The sequence below is a fragment of the Sus scrofa genome, chromosome 6, assembly GCF_000003025.6.
Source record: "Sus scrofa isolate TJ Tabasco breed Duroc chromosome 6, Sscrofa11.1, whole genome shotgun sequence".
Taxonomy (NCBI): Eukaryota; Metazoa; Chordata; class Mammalia; order Artiodactyla; family Suidae; genus Sus; species Sus scrofa.
Window position 1 is genome coordinate 88,718,406 of NC_010448.4, and position 27,682 is coordinate 88,746,087.

A 27,682-nucleotide genomic window follows, 5' to 3' on the forward strand; every position below is an offset into this window, starting at 1 on the left:
TACAGTTTCTAATTGCTGCAGGTGCAGCCAAAAAAAAATTGGAAGTGGGAGTTCCCTTCATGGTTCAGGGGGTTAACGAACCCGACTAGTATCCATGAGGACGTGGGTTCAATCCCTGGCCTCGCTTAGTGGGTTAAGGATCTGGCGTTGCCGTGAGCTGTGGTATAGGTTGCAGATTTGGTTGGGATCTGGTGTTGCCGTGAGCTGTGGAGTAGGCCGGCAGCTATAGCTCCGATTTGACCCCTAGCTTGGGAACCTCCATATGCTGAGGGTGCCGCCCTAAAAAGACAAAAAAAAAAAAAAAAAAAAAGTGGAAGTGCTAATTCTCACTTCACATGGAGTTGGACATGTCTTAAGTGAGATAAAGCACAGTAAGCGCTCAAGAAACATGCACTTTGTCGTGTGCCTTGCTGCTCTCCTCAGTGCTGTGTTTGCTGTTGTGCAGAGGCCCAGCGATGGCCTGAGGTGCTCAGGTTCATGGCAAGGGGAGCTGGGGCCCCCTAAGTGTTTTTTTGTTGTGTTTTTTGTTTTTTTTTTTAACTTTGTATTTCTCAGCTTTTGTTTCTGTATTACCCCCTTTGTCTGACTTTCCAACTCAGACTTCCTCTTCCCCCCACCCATTTCCTGTCTCCCCCTTCTCTCCGCAGCTGAGGTGCATAAGCATCAGCTTCCACCTCACAAACCCCAACAATGTTTTGTGGGCTCCCCTCCCCCAACCCCTCCCTCAGTGCAGCTTCAGGCCGAGGTAACACATGTATGCCTTCCTCCCCCTTGGTAGGGTGCAGGCCCAGCTCTTGAGCCTGATAGAAGCCACTTAGCGTTCCTTCTAACACTGGTGACCAGGCCCTCGGCCACCCTGAGCCGGGCCCCAGGAGAAAGGAAGGTTGTTGGCCTGCTTGCTGCTTGTGCCACGCTCCCTGCCTCCTGCCTGTGACAAAACGATGTCCATCTGCTGCCTGCACCTGTGTGCCTGGGAAGGCATGTTTGTTCGGTCTGCCTCCTGTGGCAGGAGGTGGTGTCAGGCCCTGTGCCTCTGACACAGGCTGTGGCCGTGCCTCTATCTGGGTTAGACGGGTCCCCCTACTCTCCAGTCCTAGTTAGGGGGTGTCGCCCTGCCCTCTTCCCACAACAGAGGCTGTTACTGTGCCCCCTTTAAGACACGGGGTTGTCCTGCCTGCTTCCTTCAGCAACCCGTTGTCCAGCGTTCTTCTGTAAGAGGGGCGTTACCCTGCCCTCTGTATAGGATAGAGCTGTTGTCCTGTGCCCTGAGATGGCATGGCTATTGTTCTGCTGCTGAAACTAGCGGCAGTGTTCACCTGGTGTCTCTTTGCCTCTAACACGGATGTCTGCTCTCCAGTGATCTTGCAGGGATAGTTCCTCCCCTCTGACTCTGAAGCGATGTTACTTTTGCCCTTGAACTGTAACGAAAGGGTCACTCGGCTCTCAGACTGTGACAGCAGTGCGATTTGCCTTTCACTGAAAGCTGAGTGGGTGTCTGCTCGCCTCCTGCTCACTGGGGTTTAAAGGCTTCCCTTGAATCTCTCGTCCAGGTGCACCCTTCGGGGGCAGGAGAGATGTTCCATTAAATAGGCTTCCTCACCTCCAGGTGACACCCCGGGGATGCGTAGGACCTGGACTGGAGATGTGTAGGACCCCCAAGGGCTGAGGGGCGGGGGGCTATGGGAGCAGGAAGCTTGGGGTGCTGGAGGCTTGTGGTTGGGTTGCTGGGGCCCGGTTGGCTGCAGAGCCCTCAGGAGGAGGCAGGAAGTCAGGGTGGGACGTGGGCGCGAGGAGACAGGCGGTAGCTACAACGCCGAGGGGAGCTGAAGCTGCGTCTGGGCAGCCAGGCTAGGCCAGGAAGACCATGTGAATGGGGCCAGAGGGCTCCTGGGCTGGGCAGGTAAGGAGTCCTGGGGAAAATGGTCTAGGGGCGGGAGGGGGGCAGGGGGGCGGGGTGGGGGGCGCTGCAGCTGGGCCTGAGGCCAGGCTCCCCTGATATGGAGCAGCCCTTCAGTTTGGGGGACAGAAAATCCTGGCTGGAGGTCATGTGGGAGGCAGGCGGAGCAGCTGGACCCCCTCTTTCCTGTGTAGTTGTTGCCTCTTGCCTGTGTCACACTGCTTACCATCAATGCCCCCTCACTGGGAGCATTTTTCTTGGGGATCTATCACATAGAATGTCAGGTATCAAAAAGGCCTTCGGGAATCCCTAAATCCAGGAGTTGCCGACGTGGCCCAGCAGAAATGAATCCAACTAGGAACCATGAGGTTGTGGGTTTGATCCCTGGCCTTGCTCAGTGGGTTAAGGATCTGGTGTTGCCATGAGCTGTGGTGTAGTTCAAAGACACGGCTTGGATCTCATGTCGCTGTGGCTGTGGCGTAGGCCCGTGGCTACAGCTCCGATTCGAGCCCTAGCCTGGAAACCTCCCTATGCCGTGGGTGTGGCCCTAAAAAGCAAAAAAAAAAAAGAAATCCCTAAATCCAATCCCTCCTTCCATGTTGGATCAGAACCCGAGGCCCAGATTGGGCAATGTATTCCATCCCCAAAGTCCATCAGCGAGGCAGCAGCAGAGCCTGGTCCCCGGAGAGGTGATGACCCACCCATGGGTGTGACTCCCTACCCATGGGCAGGGTGATGATGAGGCTTGAGTCAGGGGCCCCAAGAATCCTTCTGATGGCTGGGGCAGACCCCGGTGACAAGAATCTCCTGAGAGAGAGAGAGAGTGAGTGTCACCCAGGGCATCCGTCTGGACACATGAGAAGTGATTTTAGCCTCAGTGACCAGCCTGTGTTGAGAGAGGGAGGAGTCTTCCGTTGGGAGCGGTTGGACTTGTGAGGGGATATTTATCATCTGGGATGGGGCCTCCAGGCTGCAAGTGTCTGACCTGACTCTGGGAAGTTGGGGGGGCGGTGGTGAGAGGAAGGGCTATTTTTATCCTGGACAGGAGTGCAGTTGGCCCTGGGCAAGGAACGTCTGAACTTCCATCTGGAAAGTCGCCATTCCTGGCCCTGCAGAGTATCCGCAGGATGCCCTCCCTCTTCCCTGCTCTCCCTCCCACTCCCACCCCCACCCCACTCACTGCCTGCGGAGGACCAATGGGTCCTCTGATTCCTGCTTCGAACCCCAGAAAGATGGAGGCCCAGGGAGGCAGAGTCAGCTCCCTGCCCACCCCCTCACTTTCTAGCTCTCGGCCTGCAGTTTCTTGGGTAAATCCCCACCTGAGCCAGATTTTCCAGGTTTCACCTGCCTTACCCTCCACCTTTGGAGCTTCTCTTGACGCATAGTTTCCAATGAGAGTCGGCTTATCACAGCCTTACTTTTGTCCCCAACTCCAAGGCCTGCAGCCTCTTGTGGGGGCTGGGAAGCACGCTGGCTGTCCCTACACTCAGCCAGACCCCGGACCCACACAAAGAGCTACCCCATCCCCAGCCTGTGCTGATAGATGACTCAGGGTCCTTTGCCCTTGGGGCTCAGGAACAGAGGTTCTTTCTTTTCTTTCTTCCTTCCTTTCTTCCTTTCTCCCTTCCTTCCTGCCTTCCTGCCTTCCTGCCTTTCTGCCTTTCTTCCTTTCTTTCTTTCTTTCTTTCTTTCTTTCTTTCTTTCTTTCTTTCTTTCTTTCTTTCTTTCTCTCTCTCTCTCTCTCTTCCTTTCTTTCTTTCTTTTTCTTTCTTTCTTTCTAAGGGCCTCACCCACTGCATGTGGAGGTTTGCAGGCTAGGGGTTTTATCGGAGCTACAGCTGCCAGCCTACACCACAGCTCACAGCCACACCAGATCCGAGCTGTGTCTGTGACTTTTACATTGCAGCTCATGGCAACGCCGGATCCTTAACCCACTGAGCAAGGCCAGAGACCGAACCTGGGTCCTCGTGGATACTAGTCAAGTTCTTAAGCTGCGGAACCACATCGGGGACACCCAGAGGTTCGTCTCAAAGGGAAAAAGGGCCAAGCGATGGGGCAAAGGAACAGGCAGAGGGTTCAGGGGACGGGAGAAGGCTTCCCTTAGGCAATCCAGAAGGTTTCTTGGAAGGGTCAAGGCACTTCTGAGGACAAAGGCTCATTTTACAGAGAACCTAGGACATGAAGTCAAGATTGCTGTCTCTGGTTTCTGTTCCTTGGAATCCCCTGAGGGCAGAGACCTCAGCGCAAGACCAAAAGCAAGAGAGCCAATGGTTTGGTATAAAGCAAAGGACCTCTGGTTCAGAGTCAGGCCGACCCAGGCACAATTCCGGTTCCTCCATTTCCTTGAATGGCTTCACTTCTCTGAACTGCAATTTACTTATTGGTAAAGAGGCAATAATACATCCCTTGGGAGTCCCCATCATGGCTCAGCGGTAACGAACCCGACTAGTGTCCATGAGGATGTGGGTTTGATCCCTGGTCTCACCCAGTAGGTTAAGAATCTCAAGTTGCTGTGAACTGTGGTGTCGGTTGCAGGCTTGGCTCACATCTGGCGTGGCTCTGCCTGAGGTGGAGGCCAGCAGGTGTAGCTCTGATTGACCCTTAGCCTGGGAACCTCCATATGCCTTGGGTGTGGCCCTAAAAAGACAAAAAGGAAAAAGAAAAAAAAATCCCTCTCTTCCAGAAAGCTTGTAGGGGATCAAAGGGAAAATAATGGCTGTGATGTCCCCTGGGTACTACGTGATATACGTAGTAGGTGCTTAACAGAGGTTAGGCACCCCCCTTCTTCTCCAAATTGGGCATCAAAAGTTGAGGGGGTGCTATCTGCACCCAGAATTACTCCTACTCAGCACCTTGGCAAGGCCAGTGTTCCGCCCATTCCCGCATACTTGTGGTGTGGCTTTGCAAATGAGCTTATTTCCTGTGTGTAGTGGGTGTGAGAATTCTAGGCTGGGTCACAGAATCTACCTTAGGGAGGGTCCCACACACAGCCCCTCACAGACCCTCACACACACCCTTCCTCTCTAACCCAAACACCATTCACGTCATCATCGCGAGATGTGTGTGTGTGTTCAGAGGCAGAGGCAGGGACTGTGCATACATCACACACTGGATCCTGCACGTCCATCCACACACCCACAAGCTGATGGCTTCCAGGCCAAGCTCAATTCAGTGAAAGCAGTGCAGAGGGGAGCTGCATATGCGGGTGGGATGGGGGCAGGTGGGGCCAAGATACCATCCAGCGATATGGCTTCTAACAACCAATTTCCAAGTTGGTTTTAAAGTATCTGAAGCTGTATTTCCAATGCTTGTTCTAAAGAACCCTAGTTCCATGAGGCACCTGGAAAGAAAAGAGTTCTATGGAATTCCTGTCATGGCTCCGTGGTTAACGAAACAGACTAATATCCATGAGGATGCAGGTTCAATCCCTGGCCTTGCTTAGTGGGTTAAGGATCCAGCATTGCTGTGAGCTGTGGCGTAGGCTGGCGGCTACAGCTCCAATCTGATCCCTAGCCTGGGAACCTCCATATGCCACGGGTGTGCCCCAAAAAGACAAAAAAATAAAATTAAATTAAAAAATAGGAAACAGTTCTAGGGCCAAATCAACATGGTCTCAGTTACGAAGTGTCCCGTATGAACTTCACAGTCAAGGTTAACTTGTCGAAGCTCTGAAAGTCTCCCCAGAGAAGGCGCCTGTTTGATTTTGTCTGACCCAGTGTTTCCCAGACTTCCGTGATGGCAGAACCTTAACTTCCCACATACATACCACGCCTACGCCTCTTGACACAAGGAGAGGAGTGGAAGGGCAAGCTGTACACTTGATCTTTTTCAGATGATTGTGTCTCTTACCGTTTTTGCATTAGTGGTGGTTTTGTTGGTTTTTTTGTTTTACAATTAAAAAATAGCACATGGCTATTTTTAAAAATTCAGGAGTACCCTAGTGGCCTAATAGTTAAGGATTCAGTGTTGTCAGTGCTGTGGCTCAGATTCAAGTTGGATCCCAGGCCCAGGAACTTCCGCATGCTGCGTGTGTAGAAAAAAAATAATTCAGGAATTCCTGTTGTGGCTCAATGGTAATGAATCTGATTAGTATTCATGAGGATGCGGGTTTGATACCTGACCCTGCTCAATGGGTTAAGGAGCCAGCATTGCCGTGAGCTGCGGGGTAGGTCAAAAATTTGGCTCAAATCCTGTGTTGCCATAGCTGTGGTATAGGCTGGCAGCTGCAGCTCCAATTCAATCTCTAGCCTGGGAACATCCATATACTGTAGGTAAAAAAAAAAAAAAGAATTCAAACAGTACAGAGGCATACAAAGAAATACAAGAGGAGTTCCCTTGTGGTGCAGTGGGTTAGGGATCTAGCATTGTCATCACTGCAGCAGCTTGTGTCATTACTATAGAGAGGATTCAGTCCCCAGCCTGGGAACTTCTACGCGTCTTGGGAGCGGCCAAAAGAAAAGAAATATAATGAGTTCCCGTTGTGGCTCCGAGGAAATGAACCTGAATAGCATCCATGAAGATGTAGGTTCGATCCATAGCCTTGCTCAGTGGGTTCATCCGGCGTTGCCTTGAGCTGTGGCATAGGTTGCAGACACAGCTGGGATCCCACATTGCTGTGGCGTAGGCTAGCAGCTGCAGCTCCAATTGGACCCCTAGCCTGGGAACCTCCATATGCCATGAGTTCGGCCCTAAAAAAGACAAACAAACAAACAAAAAAAAAAAAGAGAGAGAGAGAGAAATATAAGAAATGCAGCTCCCTCTAACCTCACTTCTGGGCTATGTTCACTGTAGACAAATTTGGCATGCATCCTTCTGTATTTTCCTATGTGTAGCCGCTGAAAAGAACCTAATCTCTGGAGGCAGATAGACCGAGTCGCCGCTCCACCCCTTATTTGTTTGTTATGAGGCCTCAGACAAATTGCTTTACCTCATTGGGGCCTCGGTTTTTGCATCTGTAAGATGGAGATAATAATAGCACTTCATAGGATTATTACGAGAATTACATGAAATCATGCAAATAAAGGCTTAGCATTAAAAAATGAAAAAAAAAAAAAACAAGGCTTAGCAAAGAGCCTGGCTTAAAAGAATCTCCTACATATCCACATTTAAAAGCAAATAGGCTTATACTCTGTATTCTGTACTGTATGTAATTTGCTTGCCATGTTATATCTAAGACGTCTTCCCATGTCAATACAGGGAGATATACCGCATCTTTTCAACGGTTTTAGCTAAGTATCGTTAACTTGGTTAATGGGTAATGGTGGTGATTTTGAGTTGCTGCTTCCTGGCAAGTGTTGCTGTTTTGTGCTGTCAGTGTTTTTGAGAGTCACAGACAGTGATCAGAGAGCTGAAGACAGACTGTAAAAACCTTCCGTGAAAGTGGAGTGACCAGAGTTCCCATTGTGGCCCAGTGGTTGCCGGATCCAACTAGTATCCATGAGAACGAGGGTTTGATCTCCGGCCTTGCTCAGTGGGTTAAGGATCCGGCATTGCCATGAGCTGTAGTGTAAATCACAGACTCAGCTCGGATCCTGAGTTGCTGTGACTGTGGTGTAGGCTGGCAGCTGTAGCTCTGATTCGACCCCTAGCCTGGGAACCTCCATATGCTGTGGGTGTGGCCCTAAAAAGACAAAAGACCAAAGAAGAAAAAAAGAGAAAATGGAGTGACCTGCCAGAGGGGCACCCACCTCTGTCACAGAGAGCAAGGCCAAGTGGACAGGAGGGAACTTCTCTGTCTGCTCACCTCTGTGTCCAGCTGTAGATCAGAGCCTGGCACATAAGACATAGCCATTAAATTTTTATTGTTGGGCTGGCCAAGTAAGAAAATTGTGCCTCCTCTAACTCACCCACAGAGGTCTAAGCCCAGAGTTCCATCTTGCACGGTGGCATTTCCCCAAATGTGACCTGTGCATCCTGGACATGGGTGAGCGATCTTAAGGGGTAATGAATGAACATTTACAAACGTGAATTTAGGTATCACAGTGTGGTTCATTTTAATATATACTAATTTCTATTTATGGCTGGTGATACTGGTTTTCCATTTATGGTAGTGAAGTTTCCATTTGAGGTAAACATATTAAAGGTGAAAAAGTGGTCCGTGGAAGTGCCAAAAATCAGAAAGGAAAATGAAAATGTTTAAGGCTGGGTAATGAAAGGCCCATGCTGGCTTCAACAAATTATTGTTCTTATTTACTTTGTCTTTACTATGTACAAAGCATCATGCTAAGTATTTTATTATATGGGATTACCTATATATCATATACTATGTTCACAACAGCCCTAGATGCAGGTCTTTTCTTTACTCTTTTTTCTTTTCTTTTCTTTTCTTTTCTTTTTTTTTTTTTTATCTTTTTGCCTTTTCTAGGGCCTCTCCCGCAGCACATGGAGGTTCCCAGGCTAGGGGTCTAATCAGAGCTATGGCCACTGGCCTAAACCAGAGCCACAGCAACGTGAGATCTGAGCCACGTCTGCGACCCACATCACAGCTCATGGCAACGCTGGATCGTTAACCCACTGAGCAAGGGCAGGGATCGAACCCACAACCTCATGGTTCCTAGTCAGATTCATTAACCACTGTGCCATGATGGAAACTTCTCTTTTTTCTTTTTCTTTTTCTTTTTTTTTTTTTGCCACACCTGTGGCATGTGGGCCAGGGATCAGACCTGAGCCATGGCAGTGACAATACTGGATCCTTAACCACTAGATGTCTAGGGAACTCATGAATCTTTCTTCCTTTCTCTCTTTCTCTCTTTCTTCTCTCTCTTTCTCTCTTTCTCTCTTTCTCTCTTTCTTCTTTCTTCTTTCTTCTCTCTTCTTTCTTTCTTTCTTTCTTTCTTTCTTTCTTTCTTTCTTTCTTCTTTCCTTCCTTCCTTCCTTCCTTCCTTCCCTCCTTCCTTCCTTTGCTTTTGGCTGCGGCATGCAGCAGCTTGATGTGACCAGGGATCGAACCTGGGCTCACCACTAGGCCACCAGGAATTCCCCTCCCATTTTGAAGATAAAGGAGATGAGGGAGGTTCAGAGAGATGTAGTAACCTGCCCAAAAGCCCTTTACCAGTGAGTTATGAACCTTGGGAATGAACTTGGGTCATTATGACATGGACATGGTGAGCTGATCCTCCCTGACCAGCGGACTCTCAGAAATTTTAATAAAGCGGTGTAGTTTGCTAAACTGTAAATAAGCCTTCATCCTGATAAAAAAAAAAAAAAAAAAAAAAAAACCGTGATGCAAAATACATACAGAGGTACGTGAGGAAGGGGACTCGGTAAAAGGGATTTCTAGGGACCTGCAAGTTAATAGTTGGAGAGCCTCTTCCCAAAATACCAGCCTTAGAATACTCTACGGCCCTTGTTTACGGCAGTGATTAACTAGCAGAATCAGTTCTACCTTCAAGCCACCCCAGTTTGTGAAAATAAGCCATTTGTGCACAAGAGACAGCTTATCTTTTTCTTTCTCTGTTTTTGTGAACTCTGTGAACTCACAGAGTTCACTCGAAAGTGGTATTATGTCAAAGAGGAACACGTGAAAATCAGGAAACTCGGGACACATCCTTGCTTTACCCACTGGAAATTATTTACTCTGTTTGTCAACCCTCATTCTCGAGCACCACGATGAGGGGTCCATGTGGGCATCCGTACCCAAGGCTCTTTATTAAACGTCTTCAACTTTGACAATAACCAAATCTTGGCCAAAGAGAAAGGCCAAGAAAATGTTTCAATTTATTCCTGACTGATTTTGCCACAAGGTGGCCCAGAGGACAACAGTGCCCTGTGGTGGAAGAGCCTGCCAGCTCTCTCTCTGTTTTTTCAATGGTTGCACTCGCTGCATGTGGCAGTTCCTGGGTCCGAGATGGAACTGGAGCTGTGACTGTGACTTGCATCACAGCTGCGGCAATGCTAGATCCTGAACATGGATCCACAACTGCTGGGCTGCAAAGGAGCTCTGAATCTGTTGCATTTTTTTGTTTTTGTTTTTGTTTTTTTTGTTTGTTTGTTTCTGCCTGCTCTTGACATAAAATGTTAGCCCAAGAAACTCAGGCAAGAATCTGCCACACACTTTCACACTTTGGACAGAATGTTGAATAAGTGAATAGGATTACAATTTAGGAGAGAAAAAGTTTTGCTTTTTTTTTTTTTTTTTTTTGGCCTCAGTGTGCAGTAGCTTTATGTGTGATCTCAGTCCCCAGACCTGGGATAGGATTGAACCTAGGCAGTTGTGAAAGCCCTGAGTCCTAATCACTAGACCACCAGGGAATTCCCTTGCCTTTTTTTTTTTTAAGGAACAAAACATGCTAGGTAAGATATCTACGGAGCCAGGCAAGATAATGTCTATGAAGGTTATAAAAGTGATCAAGTAGGCATGAATCAGGGCTCATTGTGCTATGATTCTTAAACAATCGGAACATCTAGTCCAGGAGCTTCATGCAGCCTGGGATTTTTTTTTTTTAAATCAGTTCTACACAATGTGAGCAGAGCACTGTGCTGTGGTAAGGGACAAGACGGGATGGGACCGGAGTTCCTGTCGTGGTGCAGCAGCAAAGAATCTGACTAGGAACCATGAGGTTGGGGTTCGATCCCTGGCCTCACTCAGTGGGTTAAGGATCTGGCACTGCCGTGAGCTGTGGTGTAGGTCACAGATGTGGCTTGGATCTGGCATGGCTGTGGCTGTGGCTGTGGCCGGCAGCTGTAGCTCTGATTTGACCCCTAGCCTAGGAAACTTCATATGCCTTAGGTGTGGCCCTAAAAAGCAAAAAAAAAAAAGAAGAAGAAGAAGGTGCGGGACCTGAAATCTAGCCCTTACTCCACTCTCCAATTCTGAACCCCAGGGAGAGGTGGCCCTTTATGACTGGCACAAAGTACTCTGTGGACTAGACCATGGATAAATCTTGAGTTTGAGAACATTACAGACCCTCGTCAGAGGAGGTCTAAAATCTACCTAATTCCTCCTATTGACTTTGAATTCTTGATTTGGGAGAAGAGAATATCCCTTTTCATTCACCCTAGAATCTGCCCTTGCTGTTGGTCCTGAGAGCCCTGGGGATTAGAGCTCTGGATCTGTTACTTCTCTCTTTCTCTCTCTCTTTCTCTCTCTCTTTCTCTCTCTCTTTCTTCTTTCTTTCTTTTTTTTTTTTTTTTTTTTTTTTTTTTTTTTTTCTTCCTCTTTTCCTTCTCCTTCTCCTCCCCTTTCTTTCTTTCTTTCTTTCTTTCTTTCTTTCTTTCTTTCTTTCTTTCTTTCTTTCCCTCTCTTTCTCCCCCTTTCTCTTTCTTTCTCTTTCTCTCCCTTTCTTCCTTTCTCTTTCTCTCTTTATTTCTCTTTCTTTCCTTCTTCCTTACAATGAGAAATTTATATCAAGCTTTACCTTTGATCTTCTTTTTGCTGACCTCATTTATTAACCTGGTTTAATCATTTTGGCTACCCAGCAATCTTCGTCAAATTAAGACCAGGATGGGATCCACATTTTATATAAATAAATACATGCATATACGACTTCACACTTATATAGGAACACAAACAAGCTATACATACCCCCATTCTGTCACACATCCATCTGCACACGCTGACTCCTGCATACCCACGGGTATGTACACATAAGCATGAGGCTCACTGATTCCCATGCCTCGATATGCACAGAATCGTATTCACCAGCCAAGTACAAGTATACTCAAAAATAAGCATTCTAGGTAGAGGGAGAATTGTCTTAGAGAGAAAGGCCTTTGTTAATAGCACAACAGTCACGTTTCTGATGGCGAGGGGATCCCACTCAGGCAGACCTCCCTCTCTGCTTCATTTTCTCCATGACTTTTCAGGATTCCCTACCCCCTTTAGACTTTCCAAGACGTGGAGAACAGAGGAAAGTACCTTGATAAAGGAGGTAGGGGACTGATTTGAGTTCCACCTCTGCCAAGAGCCCTCATGTGCTGTTGGAAAAATCACTTAACTTCTCTGACCTGCCACCTTCTCCACCTTTAAAATGAGGCTGGTAAATTACATTGGTGCTTCTAAACGCTTCCCTTCAAGGACGCCTCTGCCCCGTCCCCATTGTGCTTTCCCCCTTTCCCCATGGATCTCCTGATTTTGAAGTTTGTGCTTACTAAACTCCCTCATTTAGGTAGTAATTTTCTTGTTTTCTAGTTCCCGTTTGAATCAAAGGTTGAACTAATTATGCTTTGAGGGAATAATAAAACAATTTGTCAAACTAAGAAACAAATCATAGTACAATTTCCCTTCAGATTTTATTTTTTGGCCATGCCTGCAGCATGTGAAAGCTTCCGGGCCAGGGGCTGAACCCAAGTCCTCATGGATACTAGTCCGATTTGTTTCCACTGAGCCACAACAGGAACTCCCACAACACCAGGTTCTTAACCCACCGTGCTACAATAGAACTCCTCCCTTCAGATTTTTTTTTTTAAGTTTTTTTTTTTCTTTTTTAGAGCCTCACCCATGGCACATGGAGGCTCCCAGGCTAGGGGTCTAATCAGAGCTGTAGCCACTGGCCTACACCACAGCCACAGCAATGCCAGATATGAGCTGCATCTGCAACCTACACTACAGCTCACGGGAACACCAGGTCCTTAACCCACTGAGCGAGGCCAGGGATCAAACCTGTGTCCTCATGGATACTAGTCAGATTTGTTAAGTGCTCAGCCACGAGGGGAACTCCTCTTTTTCTTTTTTAAATTTAATTTTATTGTTATTATTTTGGGTTTTTTTAGGGCCACATCCACGGCATATGGAAGTTCTCAGGCTAGGGGTCTAAGGGGAGCTCCAGCTGCTGGCCTATGCCTCAGCTATAGCAACACGGGAACCCAGCTGCTCTGTGACCTATACCACAGCTCATGGAAATGCTGGATCCCCAACCCACTGAGCAAGGCCAGGGATCGAACCCATATCCTCATGGATACTAGGTGGGTTTGTCTTTCTCTTTCTGACAGGAACCTTGTCTTTCTCTTTCTGACTTAACTCACTTACTATGATAATCTCTAGGTTCATCCATGCTGCTGCAAATGATACTATTTCATTCCTTTTTATGGCTGAGTAGTATTCCGTTGTATATATTTATACCACATATTTATCCATTCATCTGTCTTTGGACATTTAGGTTGCTTCCACATCCTGGCTATTGTAAACAATGCTGCTATGGGAGCTCCTGTCGTGGTGAAGCAGAAATGAATCTGTCTAGGAATCATGAGGTTGTGGGTTCAATCCCTGGCCTGGCTCACTGGGTTAAGGATCTGGTGTTGCCATGAGCTGTGGTGTAGGTGGCAGATGCAGCTCGGATTCGATGTTGCTATGGCTGTGGTGTAGGCTGGCAGCCTGTAGCTTTGACTAGACCCCTAGCCTGGGAACCTCCATATGCCATGAGTGTGGCCCTAAAGAAAGAAAAAAAAATTCTACTATGCACATTGGAGTGCGAGTGTATGTTTTTTTTTTGTTTTGTTTTGTTTTTGTCTTTTCTAGGGCCGCTCCTGTGGCATATGGAGGTTCCCAGGCTAGGGGTCTAATTGGAGCTGTAGCTGCAGGCTTACGCCACAGCCACAGCAACTAAGGATCTGAGCCGTGTCTGCAATCTACACCACAGCTGTGGCAACGCCAGATCCTTAACCCACTGAGCAAGGCCAGGGATCGAACCTCAACCTCATGGTTCCTAGTCAGATTCGTTAACCACTGCGCCACGACGGGAACTCCATGCGAGTGTATGTTTTAAGAATAAAAGTTTTCTCTGGATATGTGCCTAAGAGCAGGATTGCTAGATCATGTAGTAACTCTATTTTTAGTTTTTTTTTTTCTTAATGTGATGAATAATTTAAAATTCAAGATATTGTATAAGCAGAGTTACCTTTGTGGTGCAGCAGAAACTGATCCGACTAGTATCCATGAGGGATTTGGATAGTACTGAGGATAGTATCCTGTCCTCAATCAGTAGGTTGGGGATCTGGCATTGCCATGAGCTGTGGTATATGTCGCTGACACAATTCAAATCCCATGTTACCGTGGCTGAGGCAGGGGCCAGCAGCTGTAGCTCCTATTCAACCCCTAGCCGGGGAATTTCCATATGCTGTGGTGGGGCCCTGAAAAAAAAAAAAAGAAAGATATTGTATAAACAATCCATTTCATGGTGGAGCAAGGACTTCAATTTATCCTTCTGTGAGTAATTCAGAAATGATATTTTATTTAATTAATTTGTTTGTTTTGGCCTGGCATGCCTAAGTTCTCAGGCCTGGGATTGAACCCCAAGCCACAGCAGTGACAATGCCAAATCCTTAACCACTAGGCCACCAGGGAACTTCCTATTTTCAGGGGTTTTTTTTTTGTTTGTTTTTTGGCCACCCCGTGACACATGGAGTTCCCCGGCCAGGGTTCAGATCCAAGCCACAGTCACAACCTAAGCAGAAGCTGCTGCAACACAGACCCTTAACCCACAGCGCTGGGCTGGGATGGAACCTGCATCCCAGCACTCCCAGAATGCCTCCTATCCCCTTGAGGCATAGTGGGAACTCCTATTTTTAGTTGTTTTTTTTTTTAAGGAACCTCCGTATTCTTCTCCTTTGTTGCTTACATTCCCACCAACATTGTAGGAGGGTTCCTTTTTCTCCACACCCTCTCCAGCAATTGTTATTTGTAGACTTTTTTTCTTTATTTTTGTCATTCAGGGCTGCACCTGTGACATATGGGATTTCTCAGGCTAGGGGTCGAATTGGAACTACAGCTGCTGGCCACAGCCACAGCAATGCCAGATCTGAGCCACATCTGAATTGCAGTTCACGGCAATGCTGGATCATTAACCCACTAATTGAGGCCAGGGATCGAACTCTTGTTCTTATGGATAATAGTCAAGCTAGTTAGCGCTGAGCCAGAATGGAAACTCCATGTAGACTTTTTAATGATGGCCATTCTGACCGGTGTGAAGTCATACCTCACTGTAGTTTCCATCTGCACTTCTCTAATAATTAGCGAAGCTAAGCATATTTTCATGTGCCTATTGGCCATCTGTACATCTTCTTTGGAGAAATGCCTGTTTAAGTTTTTTGCTCACTTTTTGATTTTTTTTTGTTATTATTGATTGTTGAGTTTACAAGCCGTTTGTATATTCTGGAAATTAAGTCTTTGTTGGTTGCATCACTTGCAAATATTTTCCCCTTGTCCATAGGTCTTTTCATTTTGTTTATGATTTCCTTTGCTGTGAAAAAAACCCTTAAATTTGATTAGGTTTGATTTATTTACTTTTGCCTCCTTGAGATTTTTGAAATATCAAAAACCCTGCAAGCCTTCAATAGTATCCTGGGGCCTCATCAGAGTGTGTAGCTCCCAGGGGCTGGGAGCCACTCACCAAAATAATCTCTGGCATTGTCAGGTCCTGGGGTCTTCTGATTGCTGCCAGGCTCTATACTCCAAAACTCATGCTTTTGTAGAGGGCAAGACCTGTTACCTGCAGGGCTCTAGGAGAACAAAATAAGCCGCAGAAGAAACACTAGGCTCAGATACCAGCAGCATTACAGAGTTCCTTTCAAGTTAATTTAACACAGCTTTACTTTTTCTCACTCCTGGCCCCAGTCTTTAGGGATGTCAGGTCTTACTTTTAGGCCCAGATTCATCCAGGAGATGGATCCTGCCTGCATGCTCTCCTGGCCCCTGGTCCAAAGCCTGGCGACTCCTTTCCCCTGCCCACGTGACTCTAGCCTTAACCAGATACCAGCTTCCAGCCCTGAGACCTTCAGCCTAGATTCCTTCTGCCCCATCTACCAGTCTCTCCTCATTGCTGCACCCCAGTTCATCCCCTTTTCTCAACCCCAAACTTTTCTCATCTTTTTCTTAGCCTTTTTCAAAGCCTCCAAGAATGTCAAGTCTGGAAGGGGCCTTACCACATTGACACTTCGTCTGATGTTGGTGCCCTCTGTGTAATACAACCAACCTGTGGTTTTCCAAGGTCTGTTTGAATATCGCAAACAACAGGATGCACAGGACCTTATTAAACAGCTCAGCTCATGTTAGCTTGGTGCCAGGTTATAATCAGTCCTTTGCTGAAGGCTTTTGCTGCTAATCAGTTCCTGGCCATTATAACATTAGCAGTCAAAAATTTCAAAAGCCATTTGTAGCCACAGATGAATGGACTCTGACTGAGCAGGAGTTCTCAAATGTCTCCCCATAACTGTCCAGGACACCTAACAATAAGAGGAAGAGTATATATACCATTCTCCTTAAAAGGCTCTTGAGGGAGTCCCCACTGTGTCTCAGTGGAAGGAAAATCTGACTAGTATCCATGAGGATGCAGCTTCAATCCCTGGCCTCCATCAGTGGGTTAAGGATCCGATGTTGCTGTGGACTGTGGCGTAGGTCACCGGTGCAGCTTGGATGTGGCATTGCTGTGGCTGTGACATAGGCCAATGACTTCAGCTCCGACTGGACCCCTAAGAGTAGGAACCTTCATACGCCGTGGGTGAGGCCCTAAAAAGACAAAACAAACCAAAAAACCAAGACCTTAAAGCAGAGAAGATTATTTAGTCCCATTCTTTCATCTTCCAAAACAGGGGTTGGCAGGGGAGAATGGGCACTGGTGGAAGTCTTCCTAAACTCTAAACTAAGCCAACACTTGTCTGAGCTTATGAGAAAGGAATGACAATCCCCACTTGACAGAAAAAGCAAAGTGTGGCTGGGGAAGACTGAGTTTAGCAAAGTGACACAATAAGTATCAGAATAGCAATTTGAACATAGGTCTCTCTGACTCCAGGGCCTCTCTGTAAATTTGTGTGTGTGTGTGTGTGTGTGTGTGTGTATTTTGTCTTTTTTAGGGCTGCACCTGTGGCATGTGGAGGTTCCCAGGCTAGGGGTCCAATCAGAGCTGTAGCTGCTGGCCTACACCTGGCCACAGCAACACGGGATCTGAGCTGCGTCTGTGACCTACACCACAGCTCAGGCAGCGTGAGCTGCCACAAACAAGTTGTGTGAGTTTTAACAGCTCTTTCCGGGCCTGGGTTTGCTCATCTAAAATCAGAGGTTAGGAAGGTCCCCTGTGGGGTAGTGGGTTAGGGATCTGGGTTGCCACGGCTGTGGTATAATTTGCAAATGGAGCGTGGTTTAGATCCCTGGCCCGGGGACCGTCCACAGGCTGCAGGTGTGGCCAAAAATAAATAAATAAATAATAAATAAAATCAGAGGTTAGACTGGGTGGTTTCTAAGATTGTCAATGGGAAAATCTGTGCATGAGCCTTTCATATACCAGGCAACACCTTATTAACAAGAATAGTTCTGGGAGCTGGGCGTTTCAGGCAGAGAAAAACAGAGTCCCTGCCCATGATGAATCTCCATCTCAAGGGGGTAGGAGAGGCAAGGGACTGATGTATAGATTAGTGCATTCATGGCACTCAGTGTCTAAGTTGATGATTGTGGTCTGAGTGGAACATTGTAAGGGCAAAGAGCACTGGGGAGGCGTCACGGAGTAGGTGACATTTGAGCTGAGCCTTGAGGTTCAGTTGAAGTTCAATAGATGGACAAAAGTATTCTAAGGCATCAAGCCCCATATGCAAAGCCACATTGTAAGAAAAGAGTGAGAGGTTTTTGGGAAGAGGAGCTCAAAATGCAGGCTGTGGGAGTTCCTGTCATGGCTCAGTGGTTAACGAATCTGACTAGGAACCATGAGGTTGAGGGTTCGATCCCTGGCCTCGCTCAGTGGGTTAAGGATCCAGCGTTGCCATGAGCTGTGGTGTAGGTCGCAGACACGGCTCGGATCCCCCATTGCTGTGGCTCTGGCGAAGGCCAGCGGCTACAGCTCCAATTAGACCCCTAGCCTGGGAACTTCCATGTGCCATGGGAGCGGCCCTAGAAAAGACAAAAAAAAAAAAAAAAAAAAGCAAGCTGTGTTAATGTGTGGGTGGAGGTGCCTGGGTCTGTGTGGAATAGACTGAAGAGGTGGATTTGATCTTGATATTAAAGGGTCCTGAATGCATGGCAAATTAAACTTTATCTGAGGATTAGTGTTTTCAAGCAGTTCTGAGGAAACTCCCTGGGGAAGGAGGTGCTGCAGGGACTCCTAGGGGCTTCAGAGTGAGGCCCCCTCTGCTTCATGCAGAACAGCTCCCCTTTCACCTGCTTTATCTATGAGGTTCTGCTTGATTTCATCTGACAAAAAGTTTCCACTGCTAGAGCAAGCCAATATATATAAAAGGTATGGCCAATAGGGTCGCTGAAGGGTTTTCCGCTGGGGAGAAGCAGAAAGAAGCCTCTAAGGAGACTGTGTTGGGTGGTTTGGGGAAGCAGAGGCCTGATGGCTGATATTTGGAAGAATGGGTCTCATTCAACTTTCTAGGCTGGAGAGGGGAGTAACTAGGAGGTGGGGTGCACACATGCCTCTAACAGAGGAGGATTAAAATTCAGGTCTCCTCTAGGGCTTTGGGTGGTGTGTGTCATCTCTATAACACAGGCCCCCAACTTGGGGGATGGGCAGAGAGAGCAGGAGGCGGGAGAGGCAGGAAGTGGGCAACTAGACTAACAAAGGTGCCTGTGGCGGTTTGCCCAGCCCAGGTGGGAGGGTGGGGCCTAGGCCTTAGCAGGGGGCCATGTGTGACTTCACTGGGAGCTAGGACCCCACTTCAGCTCTTTTCTGTGGCTGCTGAATGGGTGCTGGGGGGCTGACAATCTCAGGTACTCGTGGAAGTTCCCAAGGCTAGGCCCAAGCATGTCTGTTGTAGGGGGAGTAGATATTGGGGGAGCCCTTTCAGCCCCCTCTCCATTCCCCCAGGGACCATGGGCTGTAGCTGCAGCTCAAACCCTGAAGATGACTGGATGGAAAACATCGACGTATGTGAGAACTGCCATTACCCCATAGTCCCACTGGATGGCAAGGCCACGGTAAGAGGCAAGACAGGGGACTTGGTGAGGGAGGTGGGTGGAGTGTACAACACAGAAAAAAGACACGGACCACCACTACACACTCTTGAAATAATAGCGAGCCCTCTCCCCTGCAATACGGAAAGGAAAAGAAGCCCAGAGAGAGGAAGGGACTCTTCTAAGGTCACACAGCAAGTGGTTGGCAAATTCAGTGATAAGATCCAGCTGAGCTGAAGTGAAGGCGAGATGGGCAGTGGGAAGGGGAGCCAGGGTCTGACCTTTATCTCCTGCTTACTGAATCTGCTCTCCCACCCCACAGCTGCCCATGCGGAATGGCTCTGAAGTTCGGGATCCACTGGTCACCTATGAGGGCTCCAACCCCCCAGCCTCTCCACTGCAAGGTGACCTCAAACAGCAGGGCCTGGAAGATTAGGCCGTGGATGCTTGGCTGTGGGCCTCCCTTTTCTTCCCACCTGCCCTCCACCTGTCCTCCCTCCTTCTCCCTAGTTTTGTCTGCTGCCTTGTACTCCTAAACTCATGCTTCCAGCCTGTTTCAGGCTGGTTCTCCCTGACGCCTCCTCTCTTTACAGACAACCTGGTGATCGCCCTGCACAGCTATGAGCCTTCTCACGATGGAGACCTGGGCTTCGAGAAGGGTGAACAGCTACGTATATTAGAGCAGTGAGTACCCCCTTCACCCCACCCAATCCTTGCCCTGTGGTAGTATGACGGAGCTGGGATCCCTGCTACTGCAGCCCTCCTGTCCCCTCTGATCTGGCCTGCAGTGGGTGGGCGCCCGTGGGGCAAAATGGGAGGCTGAGATGGAGGGTGGGGTGGCGTGGCCAAACTGGGGGCTCCGCGGGAGGGTTTCCAGCCAAGTCCAAGGCAGAGCAGATGATGCTAACGGCTGCTGTTGCGCAGGAACGGCGAGTGGTGGAAAGCACAGTCCCTGACCACGGGCCTGGAAGGTTTCATCCCTTTCAACTTCGTGGCCAAAGCAAACAGCCTTGAGCCGGAACCGTGAGTGGGGGACTCGTCGTCGTGGGGATGGTTGGGAATAGATCCAGGGTCCTCGGAGCAAAGGAGAGGTGCTAGAGGTGGTGGTGAATGCCTGAGGGTGATGGAGGAAGGACGGACCAACAGACGAAAGAAGCCTTCGCTTCTCCCTTGCACAGCTGGTTCTTCAAGAATCTGAGCCGCAAGGATGCGGAGAGGCAGCTTTTGGCGCCAGGGAACACGCACGGCTCCTTCCTGATCCGGGAGAGCGAGAGCACAGCGGGTGAGCTGCTGGGTGGGCGGGGCCGCGGGCTGGGGCGGCGAGCGGAGGTCCAGGGGTGAGGGGCCCGCGGGGCATGGGGGGGGGGGCGTTGACCGAGGTGCGATTCTCCGGAGGCCACCCCCCCACCTTGCGTTCCTTCATCCTTTCTTTGCTTCAGGATCCTTTTCATTGTCCGTCCGGGACTTCGACCAGAACCAAGGAGAAGTGGTGAAACATTACAAGATCCGTAACCTGGACAAAGGCGGCTTCTACATCTCTCCCCGCATCACTTTTCCTGGCTTGCACGAACTGGTCCATCATTACACGAGTGAGCCCGGCAGGATGCCCTCAGACGTGTCTGAGGCTCCTTCACCTGAGCCCTATCCGCCTGCCTCCCCCAAGTCCCTCTCAGGGGTACCCTCCATCCATCTCAGTATGCGCCTTCCTTCCCCGCAGTGGGTGAGGTGCCGCACCCCGTGGCCCCCAGGGTCAGGTGACAGCCCCACACCTCCCTGCCAGTCCACTTCCCCAGGTGGGAACGGGGAGGGGGGCTCGGGAGGAGGGAGGCCCCCCCATGTTGACAGCCCTCCCCCTCCTCCCCCCACGCCTTCTTCTCATAGATTCTTCGGACGGGTTGTGCACGCGATTGAACCGGCCCTGCCAGACCCAGAAGCCCCAGAAGCCTTGGTGGGAGGACGAGTGGGAAGTTCCCAGGGAGACGCTGAAGCTGGTGGAGCGGCTGGGGGCTGGCCAGTTCGGGGAGGTGTGGATGGGTGAGTGAGGCCCTCCAGGACTGCGGGGGAAGCAGGGAGGGGAGGCGACCATTGAAGTCGCCAGAGTCCCATGGCAGTGCCCTGTTTCCTGGTAGCTGCCTGGCTCCGGGTGCCAGTGACTTCCCCAACCCCTCCCCGCCCCAGGGTACTACAACGGGCACACGAAGGTGGCAGTAAAGAGCCTGAAGCAGGGCAGCATGTCCCCCGATGCCTTCCTGGCCGAGGCCAACCTCATGAAGCAGCTGCAACACCAGCGACTGGTCCGGCTCTATGCGGTGGTCACCCAGGAGCCCATCTACATCATCACGGAATACATGGAGAATGGTGGGCTCTGCCGCTGCGCTTGGCCGCGGGAGTGGGGGGTGGGGGGATGGGGGTGCTGCTTTCTTCTTTGGCCCTGAGTGAGGGTGGGGGAGATATGCCTGGCTCAGCACTGAGGTTTTCTAGAGGAATTTTTATGAGCCCCTAAAGACTCACCTCCAGGGGCGACTAGAGGGTGCGTGGAGAAGAGGGTGTTTTGTTCCAAGATCGTCTGGGAGCCCAGCTGGATGTGGCAGGCTCTGGAGGAGCATTCACCCCCAACTTCCCTGACTGCAGTCTCTTTTGCCTTCTTCAAAGCTGCACTTTGATCTAAGGATGCTTGATCTCAGGAGATGAGTAGATCCCAAGCCCCATTTCTTTCTCTTTGGTCCCTGAGCCTTGGGAAGGCAGATCTGATCCAAAGCCCTCTTTTTCAGTTCTGGGTGAGCACCTACCACCCCCCACCCCCATTCCCGCCTTGGTCACTGTTGGACAGACTGAGAGCCTTGGGAAGGTAAATAGGAATTTCTAGGCTCAGCTTTAGGCCAACACTTCTGATGCTCAGTACCCCCAAGAATAACAGCAGAAATCTATGTGGGCTCACCCGGAAATAAGAGTAGTCATTAAGGGCTCTAGAGTCTGACTGCCTGGATTGGAATCCTAGTTTCAGGATTGTGTGGCCCAGGCTGATCACTTCGCTTCTCTCTGCCATGGTTTCCTCAACTGTAAAATGGTGATAACAAAAATTAGTAACTTTCTTATAGGGTCTTTGTGGGGATGAAAATTTGTTTTGTTTTTTGCCGCACTTGCAGCATGTGGAAGTTCCCAGGCCAGGGATCAAACTTGTGCCACAGCCGTGGCCCAAGCTGCTGCAGTGACAATGCCACATCCTTAACCCACTGCGCCACAAGAGAACTCCCATATAGATCAGTTAGAACAGAGCCTGCCATATCGTAACTGCTAAGTTTGTTGTTATCTGACTCTCATTCTTTTTTTAAAATTTTATTGACATATAGTTGATTTACGATGTGATAATTTCTGCTGTACAACAAAGTGATTCAGTTATACATATAAGGCTCTGATTCTTTGGGAGTGTAAGATCTTGCCCTCCTTCAGGAAGGGAAAATGGGTGTTCATTGGGTAATAGAGTCTGGAAATGGCAAATGGGTTTTTATCATGTAGGCCACCTTTAATTGGTAGTTGCATGGAGTTCCGTGTTGAGAAGGATTCTGAGGTCCATTGGAAGTGAGTTCTGAGAATGATTAGTAACGCCTGCCATGGACACAATGGAGGAATGGCAGTATATGTCTACATATTTGCTGCCTCTTTAGCAAATAATTCAGGACCGATAGTGGGGACATTCAGGTTGTTATCATCATCACACAGGGTTTTCTTCTTCTTTTTGCTTGTTAGGGCTGCACCTGTGGCATATGGAAGTTCCCAGGTTAGGGGTTGAATTGGAGCTACATTGGCAGCCTAGGCCACAGCAACACTGAATCTGAGCCACATCTGTGATGAGCTACACTGCAGCTTATAGTAATACCAGATCCTTAACCCACTGAGCAAGATGAGGGGTCAAACGTACGTCCTGAATACTATTCAGGTTCTTAACCTGCTGAGCAACAACAGGAGTCCACACAGGGTTTTAATCTCTTGAGAAGCACCAACAGTCACTCGCTTTGTTCCAGCCACTCCCATCCCTGATCTTCTGGTCACCCTCTGCTACCAGAGAGATGGTCCCTCAGGCCCCCAGGACACCTCTTTCTATACTTCATTGAACATATTCAGCACACATTTATTGTTGCTTACTTTGGGCTGGAACATTGATGGACAAAGCAAGGTTCCTGATATCAGGGAAAAGTTTTACTTACGCATAATGGGAAAACAGACTTTGTGCCTTGGGAGAGTTCTAGCATGCCACAGGGAAGGTAAATGAGGATGCAATTTATTATGCCTGGTAGGATCTAGAAAGTCTTTCTGGAGGAACAGGCTAGCTGAGCCATGAACAAAAAGTAGAATTTTTAGTAGATGGGACAAAGAGGCTTTGGGTGCCCAGTGGTCTCTGCGGAAAATCTCAAATTTGTCTAGAGTGAGTGGAGTGAAAAAGGCAGGAGTGGAGGGAAGAGAAAAAACTACAAATGTGGACCAGGCAGGGCTTTGGATGCCTGGCTGAGGAGTTTGGGCTTCATGCCATTAGTGACAAGAAGCTTACAGACCCCTCTAAGCATGTGGCATCCTAGACCATAGGAAAAGACCTTCACACACTCTGAACACATACTCCTCACTTTCAGCTCTTATGCTTCCTTTTCCCACATCAGACACTATTCTAGACCCCCAGTTAGGGGAAGAGGGTCTGGGAGCTTTCCCTGCTGTGGCACCTGGGTCAGCAACTCTTACTTGCCCACAGGGAGCCTGGTGGATTTCCTCAAGACCTCCACAGGCATCAAGCTGACCATCAACAAACTCTTGGACATGGCAGCCCAAGTAAGGAGACGGCAGAGGGGCTGGGCCTGGGCACAGGGCAGTGGGATAAGGCTATCTGGCCCAGAACTACTGATCTGTACCTGGCCTGCAGATTGCAGAGGGCATGGCATTCATTGAAGATCGGAATTACATCCACCGTGACTTGAGGGCTGCCAATATCCTGGTGTCTGATACCCTGAGCTGCAAGATTGCAGACTTTGGCCTAGCGCGCCTCATTGAGGACAACGAGTACACAGCCAGGGAGGGTAGGTGTGGGGTATGAGGGAAGACTGGGGGGTACAGAGTCTGGCCAAACAGACCCAGGTAACCTCCGTCTGCCTCCCTCCAGGGGCCAAGTTCCCCATTAAGTGGACAGCACCAGAAGCCATCAACTACGGGACATTCACCATCAAGTCTGATGTGTGGTCTTTCGGGATCCTGCTGACAGAGATTGTCACTCACGGTCGCATCCCATACCCAGGTCAGGGTCAGGGGTGGGAACGGAAAGGGTGATGGGCAGCAAATCCATCTTTCTATTCCATTCTTCCCAGGCTCAAAATCTGAAATTTTCTAGCTGCTTCTCCTCTATCCTCTCAGAGGTGATACCCCTGCCTCCCTAATCAGATGCTGCATCTCCCAGGCCTGGTTTCCATCTCTGTCTCTCTGGACCTCTCTTCCTTCCATGACCCCAGCTCCTTTCTTTAGTTTTGACACAGGCAGCCTCATATGTACAAGAGGCAAGAGACCTGCTTTTTATTACCAGATCTGCCACTGATGCTTTCTGTTTGGCTTTGATCAGCTCTTTCCTTCTTTCTCTAGCTGTCTAATGTGTGTGTGAGGTTAGAACGGTACCTGACCTATACTAAGTTCTCGAGTGTGTTAGTTTTTATTTTTTATTTTTTGGTCTTTTGTGTTTTTAGGGTCACACCCATCGCATATGGAGGTTCCCAGGCTAGGGGTTGAATTGGAGCTGCAGCCACTGGCCTACGCCACAGCCACAGCAACATCAGTTTCAAGCCGAGTCTGCGACCTACACCACAGCTCATGGCAACACCGTATCCTTAACCCACTAACTGAGGCCATGGATCAAACCTGCACCTCATGGTTACTACTGCAGTTCATTAACCACTGAGCCACGACAGGAACTCCAAGAGTGTTAGGTTTTATTAATTACTTTGGGCAAGTGACAGGTAACTTCATCTCTCTGAGCCTCAGTTTCATGATATTAGAAAAGACTCTTTGTGAAAGAGCTTGATTCATAGTAGGTGCTCAGTAAACACTGACTTTTCTTTCCTCTGGGGCCTACCTTGTAGAGTGAAAGAGACATGTAAACAAATAATTCCCACCCTCCCCCCACCCATCTCCTGGAGAAAGTCCTTTACCCCTGAATTCAGCCAAGACAGGATTGAACATTTTTTGGAAGGAACTTGCCAGGAAACTCTGGGGGAAAGGAAATAGAACACAAAGACAGCGTAGGGAGGTCATGGAGCACAGCGGCCGAACTTGGAGAAGTTTCCCGCATCCCCAGAGCCATGTACACAAAACTTTGCTCCTAGGATGGTAAAGACACCTTAGAATCAGGTGAGAATACGCAGGCCTTTTCTGCCCTGGATCTGCCCCATCACAGAGTCCAGGGGTAGCTTTGGGGCTAGAAATATACTCTAGTCAGAGTTCCCTTGGGGTGCAACTGGGTTAAGGATCCATTGTTGTCACTGCAGCAGCTCGGGTTGTTGCTGTGGCACAGGTTCAATCCCTGGCCTGGGAACTTACACATGTTGCAGGAGCAGAAAAAAGAAAGAAAGAAACACACTCTAGTCATCCTGCCAAGGGCTCACACTGCTCCCTTAGAGAATTTTCCTGTTAGAAGAAAAAAGGCAGTGAAAGCATGATGATAAATGGCAACTGACACGTGGCTTCAGGGTCAGGGAGACTAGGGGGAGTAATGCAGACCTGGCTGAACTTGCATCTGCTCCAGCAGATGGTTGCTATTAAGACACAGGGGCCCCTAAAACAGAACTTTGTTGTTTCAAGAGAAGCCAAAACTTAGAGTTTTAGGAAATCTTGTCCATGTTAAAGTATTGGTGATGATTCAAATTGTTTAAAAACACAATAGGAACCAAGCCAAAGTAGTTCCTTGGGCTATGTTTAGGCTGGGTTTAGCCAATAGGTTTGTACCTTTGACTCCAGCCACGGGTGCTTTCCCCCGGTTTATGTCCTTCAGTGTCCTGATTTTGAAAAGTGAGGGATGCATAGCTAGAGGCCCTCCAGGGGCACGGCCTGGGGAAGGGAGGTCTCTATTGACTCGGATCCAGTTGGAAGTTTTTTGTTTTTGTTTTTGTTGTGTTTTTTTGCTTTTTAGGGCCACACTAGCAGCATATGGAGGTTCCCAGGCTAGGGGTTTAATTGGAGCTATAGCTGCCAGCCTGTGCCACAGCCACAGCAACGTCAGGATCCCAGCTGCATCTGCAACCTACACCACAGCTCACGGCAACGCCGGATACTTAACCCGCTGAGCAAGGCCAGGGAATTGAACCCACAACTTCACGGTTCCTAGTTGGATTCGTTTCTGCTGAGCCATGACAGGAACTCCCAGGTGGAAGTTCTGCACGAGTACAACTTCTGTTTTGCTAGGACCCTCTAGGGGTTGGGCTCTGGGGACTGCCTGTCGCAGTCTCTTCTCAGGAGGCTGAAGGGAAGACCAGAGGCCACACGGGCACTTTAGAAATAGGGAACTGTATTCATGCTGTGACCATGCAGTTCTTCAGAGCAGCTTCTCTTGGAGTCCACATGCAAGGACCCTACCAGTGGGGCCAGGACCCGCACAAACGGAGGGAAGTCACCCCAAGATGATTTCATCTGGGTCACAGAAGGGCCTGGTGAATCTTCTCTGACACTTGCAGGGTCTATCTTGCTGGGGTCTGGGGTCCATCTGGCTTCCTGATGTAGCATTTCATGTGTCTGTTCCCAAAGTCAGAGAAACCTCCCCATCCCTGTCCTGACTGTGAGCCCCCATCTACCCCGGGGCCCTGACCACTGCATCCTTCCCCACCTAATATTTATCACAGGTACTCTTTATGCAGCATTTCATCTCCAGGCACCAGCCTCAGGGCTATATATGCACTCTCACTCAATCCTCATAATGACTATGAGGTGGGAACTACTATTAGCCCCTTTTCCAGATGAGAAAATGGAGGCTCAAAGAGGAACGGTGGCTCACCCAAGGTCTCAGGGCCACACACGTGTGTTATGGGTGCTCACAACATACCCCTTGTCAAATGTTTTGACCATCACACCTGCCCGTGGGTTTCCAAAGCCTGGAGCCGTGATGTCAGTTCTCCCATCCACCTCTAGGAATGACCAATACTGAGGTGATTCAGAACCTGGAGCGAGGCTACCGCATGGTACGACCTGACAACTGCCCAGAGGAGTTGTACCACCTCATGATGCTGTGCTGGAAGGAGCGCCCGGAGGAACGGCCCACTTTTGACTACCTGCGCAGCGTGCTGGAGGACTTCTTCACGGCCACGGAGGGCCAGTACCAGCCCCAGCCCTGAGGGGTCCAGCCGGCTGGGGCTTGGAGCCCGCCCCCCATCTAGCCAACCCAGCTGGGGGAGATGCAGTTCTTGGGTCTCACCCATATGGGGCTTTGCACATACGGACTGTGCCTGTGAATTCCACTCAGCATGACACATATACGTCTTGTGTCCTGTACACGGGTTCTGCAGTTGGCTGAGCACATGTGTCTTGTACATGTGTGGCCTGTGCATATATGTCTTGGACACTTGTCCAAGTTGTCCCTTTCTGCCCCCTCCCCCTTCTGAGACTACCAAAGAGAGGAGAGAGGCCTGTGATGACCACCAGCTTCTTCCCACCCCTTTTCCTTTCTCTTGGTCATCAAGAAGCTCCTTGAGGACCAGGACGTTATCTAATACCTCTGTGTGCTCCTCTTTGGTGCCTGGCACACATCAGGAGCTTGTCAATAAATGTCTATTTGTTGATGAAGATTGTACATCTTTCTGCTCCTCACTCCCATCTCCTCTTCCTTGGGAGGGGGGAGGAGGTGTTCAGAGGATGGAAACTGAGACACCCTGAATCAGGGTAAAAGATAGGATGAGGGGATATCTGAACTTTTTCCAGCCCTGCTGATGTTGGGGGCCTTATACTTTGCTGTG

The 27,682-nt window shown here is 49.1% G+C and overlaps 1 protein-coding gene across 3 annotated transcripts; it reads left to right on the forward strand.

Moving 5' to 3' along the window:
* LCK (LCK proto-oncogene, Src family tyrosine kinase) lies at positions 1,481-27,517 on the forward strand. Of its 3 annotated transcripts, XM_021093253.1 has the most exons (14): positions 1,741-1,900; positions 3,804-3,917; positions 18,628-18,737; positions 19,036-19,117; positions 19,307-19,397; positions 19,638-19,736; positions 19,892-19,995; positions 20,153-20,302; positions 20,595-20,747; positions 20,892-21,071; positions 23,455-23,531; positions 23,623-23,776; positions 23,860-23,991; positions 26,862-27,517. In XM_021093253.1, the coding sequence occupies exons 3-14, from the start codon at positions 18,633-18,635 to the stop codon at positions 27,062-27,064; spliced, it is 1,530 nt and encodes a 509-aa protein (XP_020948912.1). In that variant the 5' UTR covers positions 1,741-1,900; positions 3,804-3,917; positions 18,628-18,632; the 3' UTR covers positions 27,065-27,517.

Excerpts from the sequence above, each read along its gene's own strand:
- LCK (XM_021093252.1), top strand. The coding sequence starts at position 18,633 with ATGGGCTGTAGCTGCAGCTCAAACCCTGAAGATGACTGGATGGAAAAC. Across the intron at positions 19,398-19,637 it reads CAGCTACGTATATTAGAGCA|GAACGGCGAGTGGTGGAAAG; the intron begins GTGAGTACCCCC and ends GCTGTTGCGCAG. Across the intron at positions 23,992-26,861 it reads CGGTCGCATCCCATACCCAG|GAATGACCAATACTGAGGTG; the intron begins GTCAGGGTCAGG and ends ATCCACCTCTAG.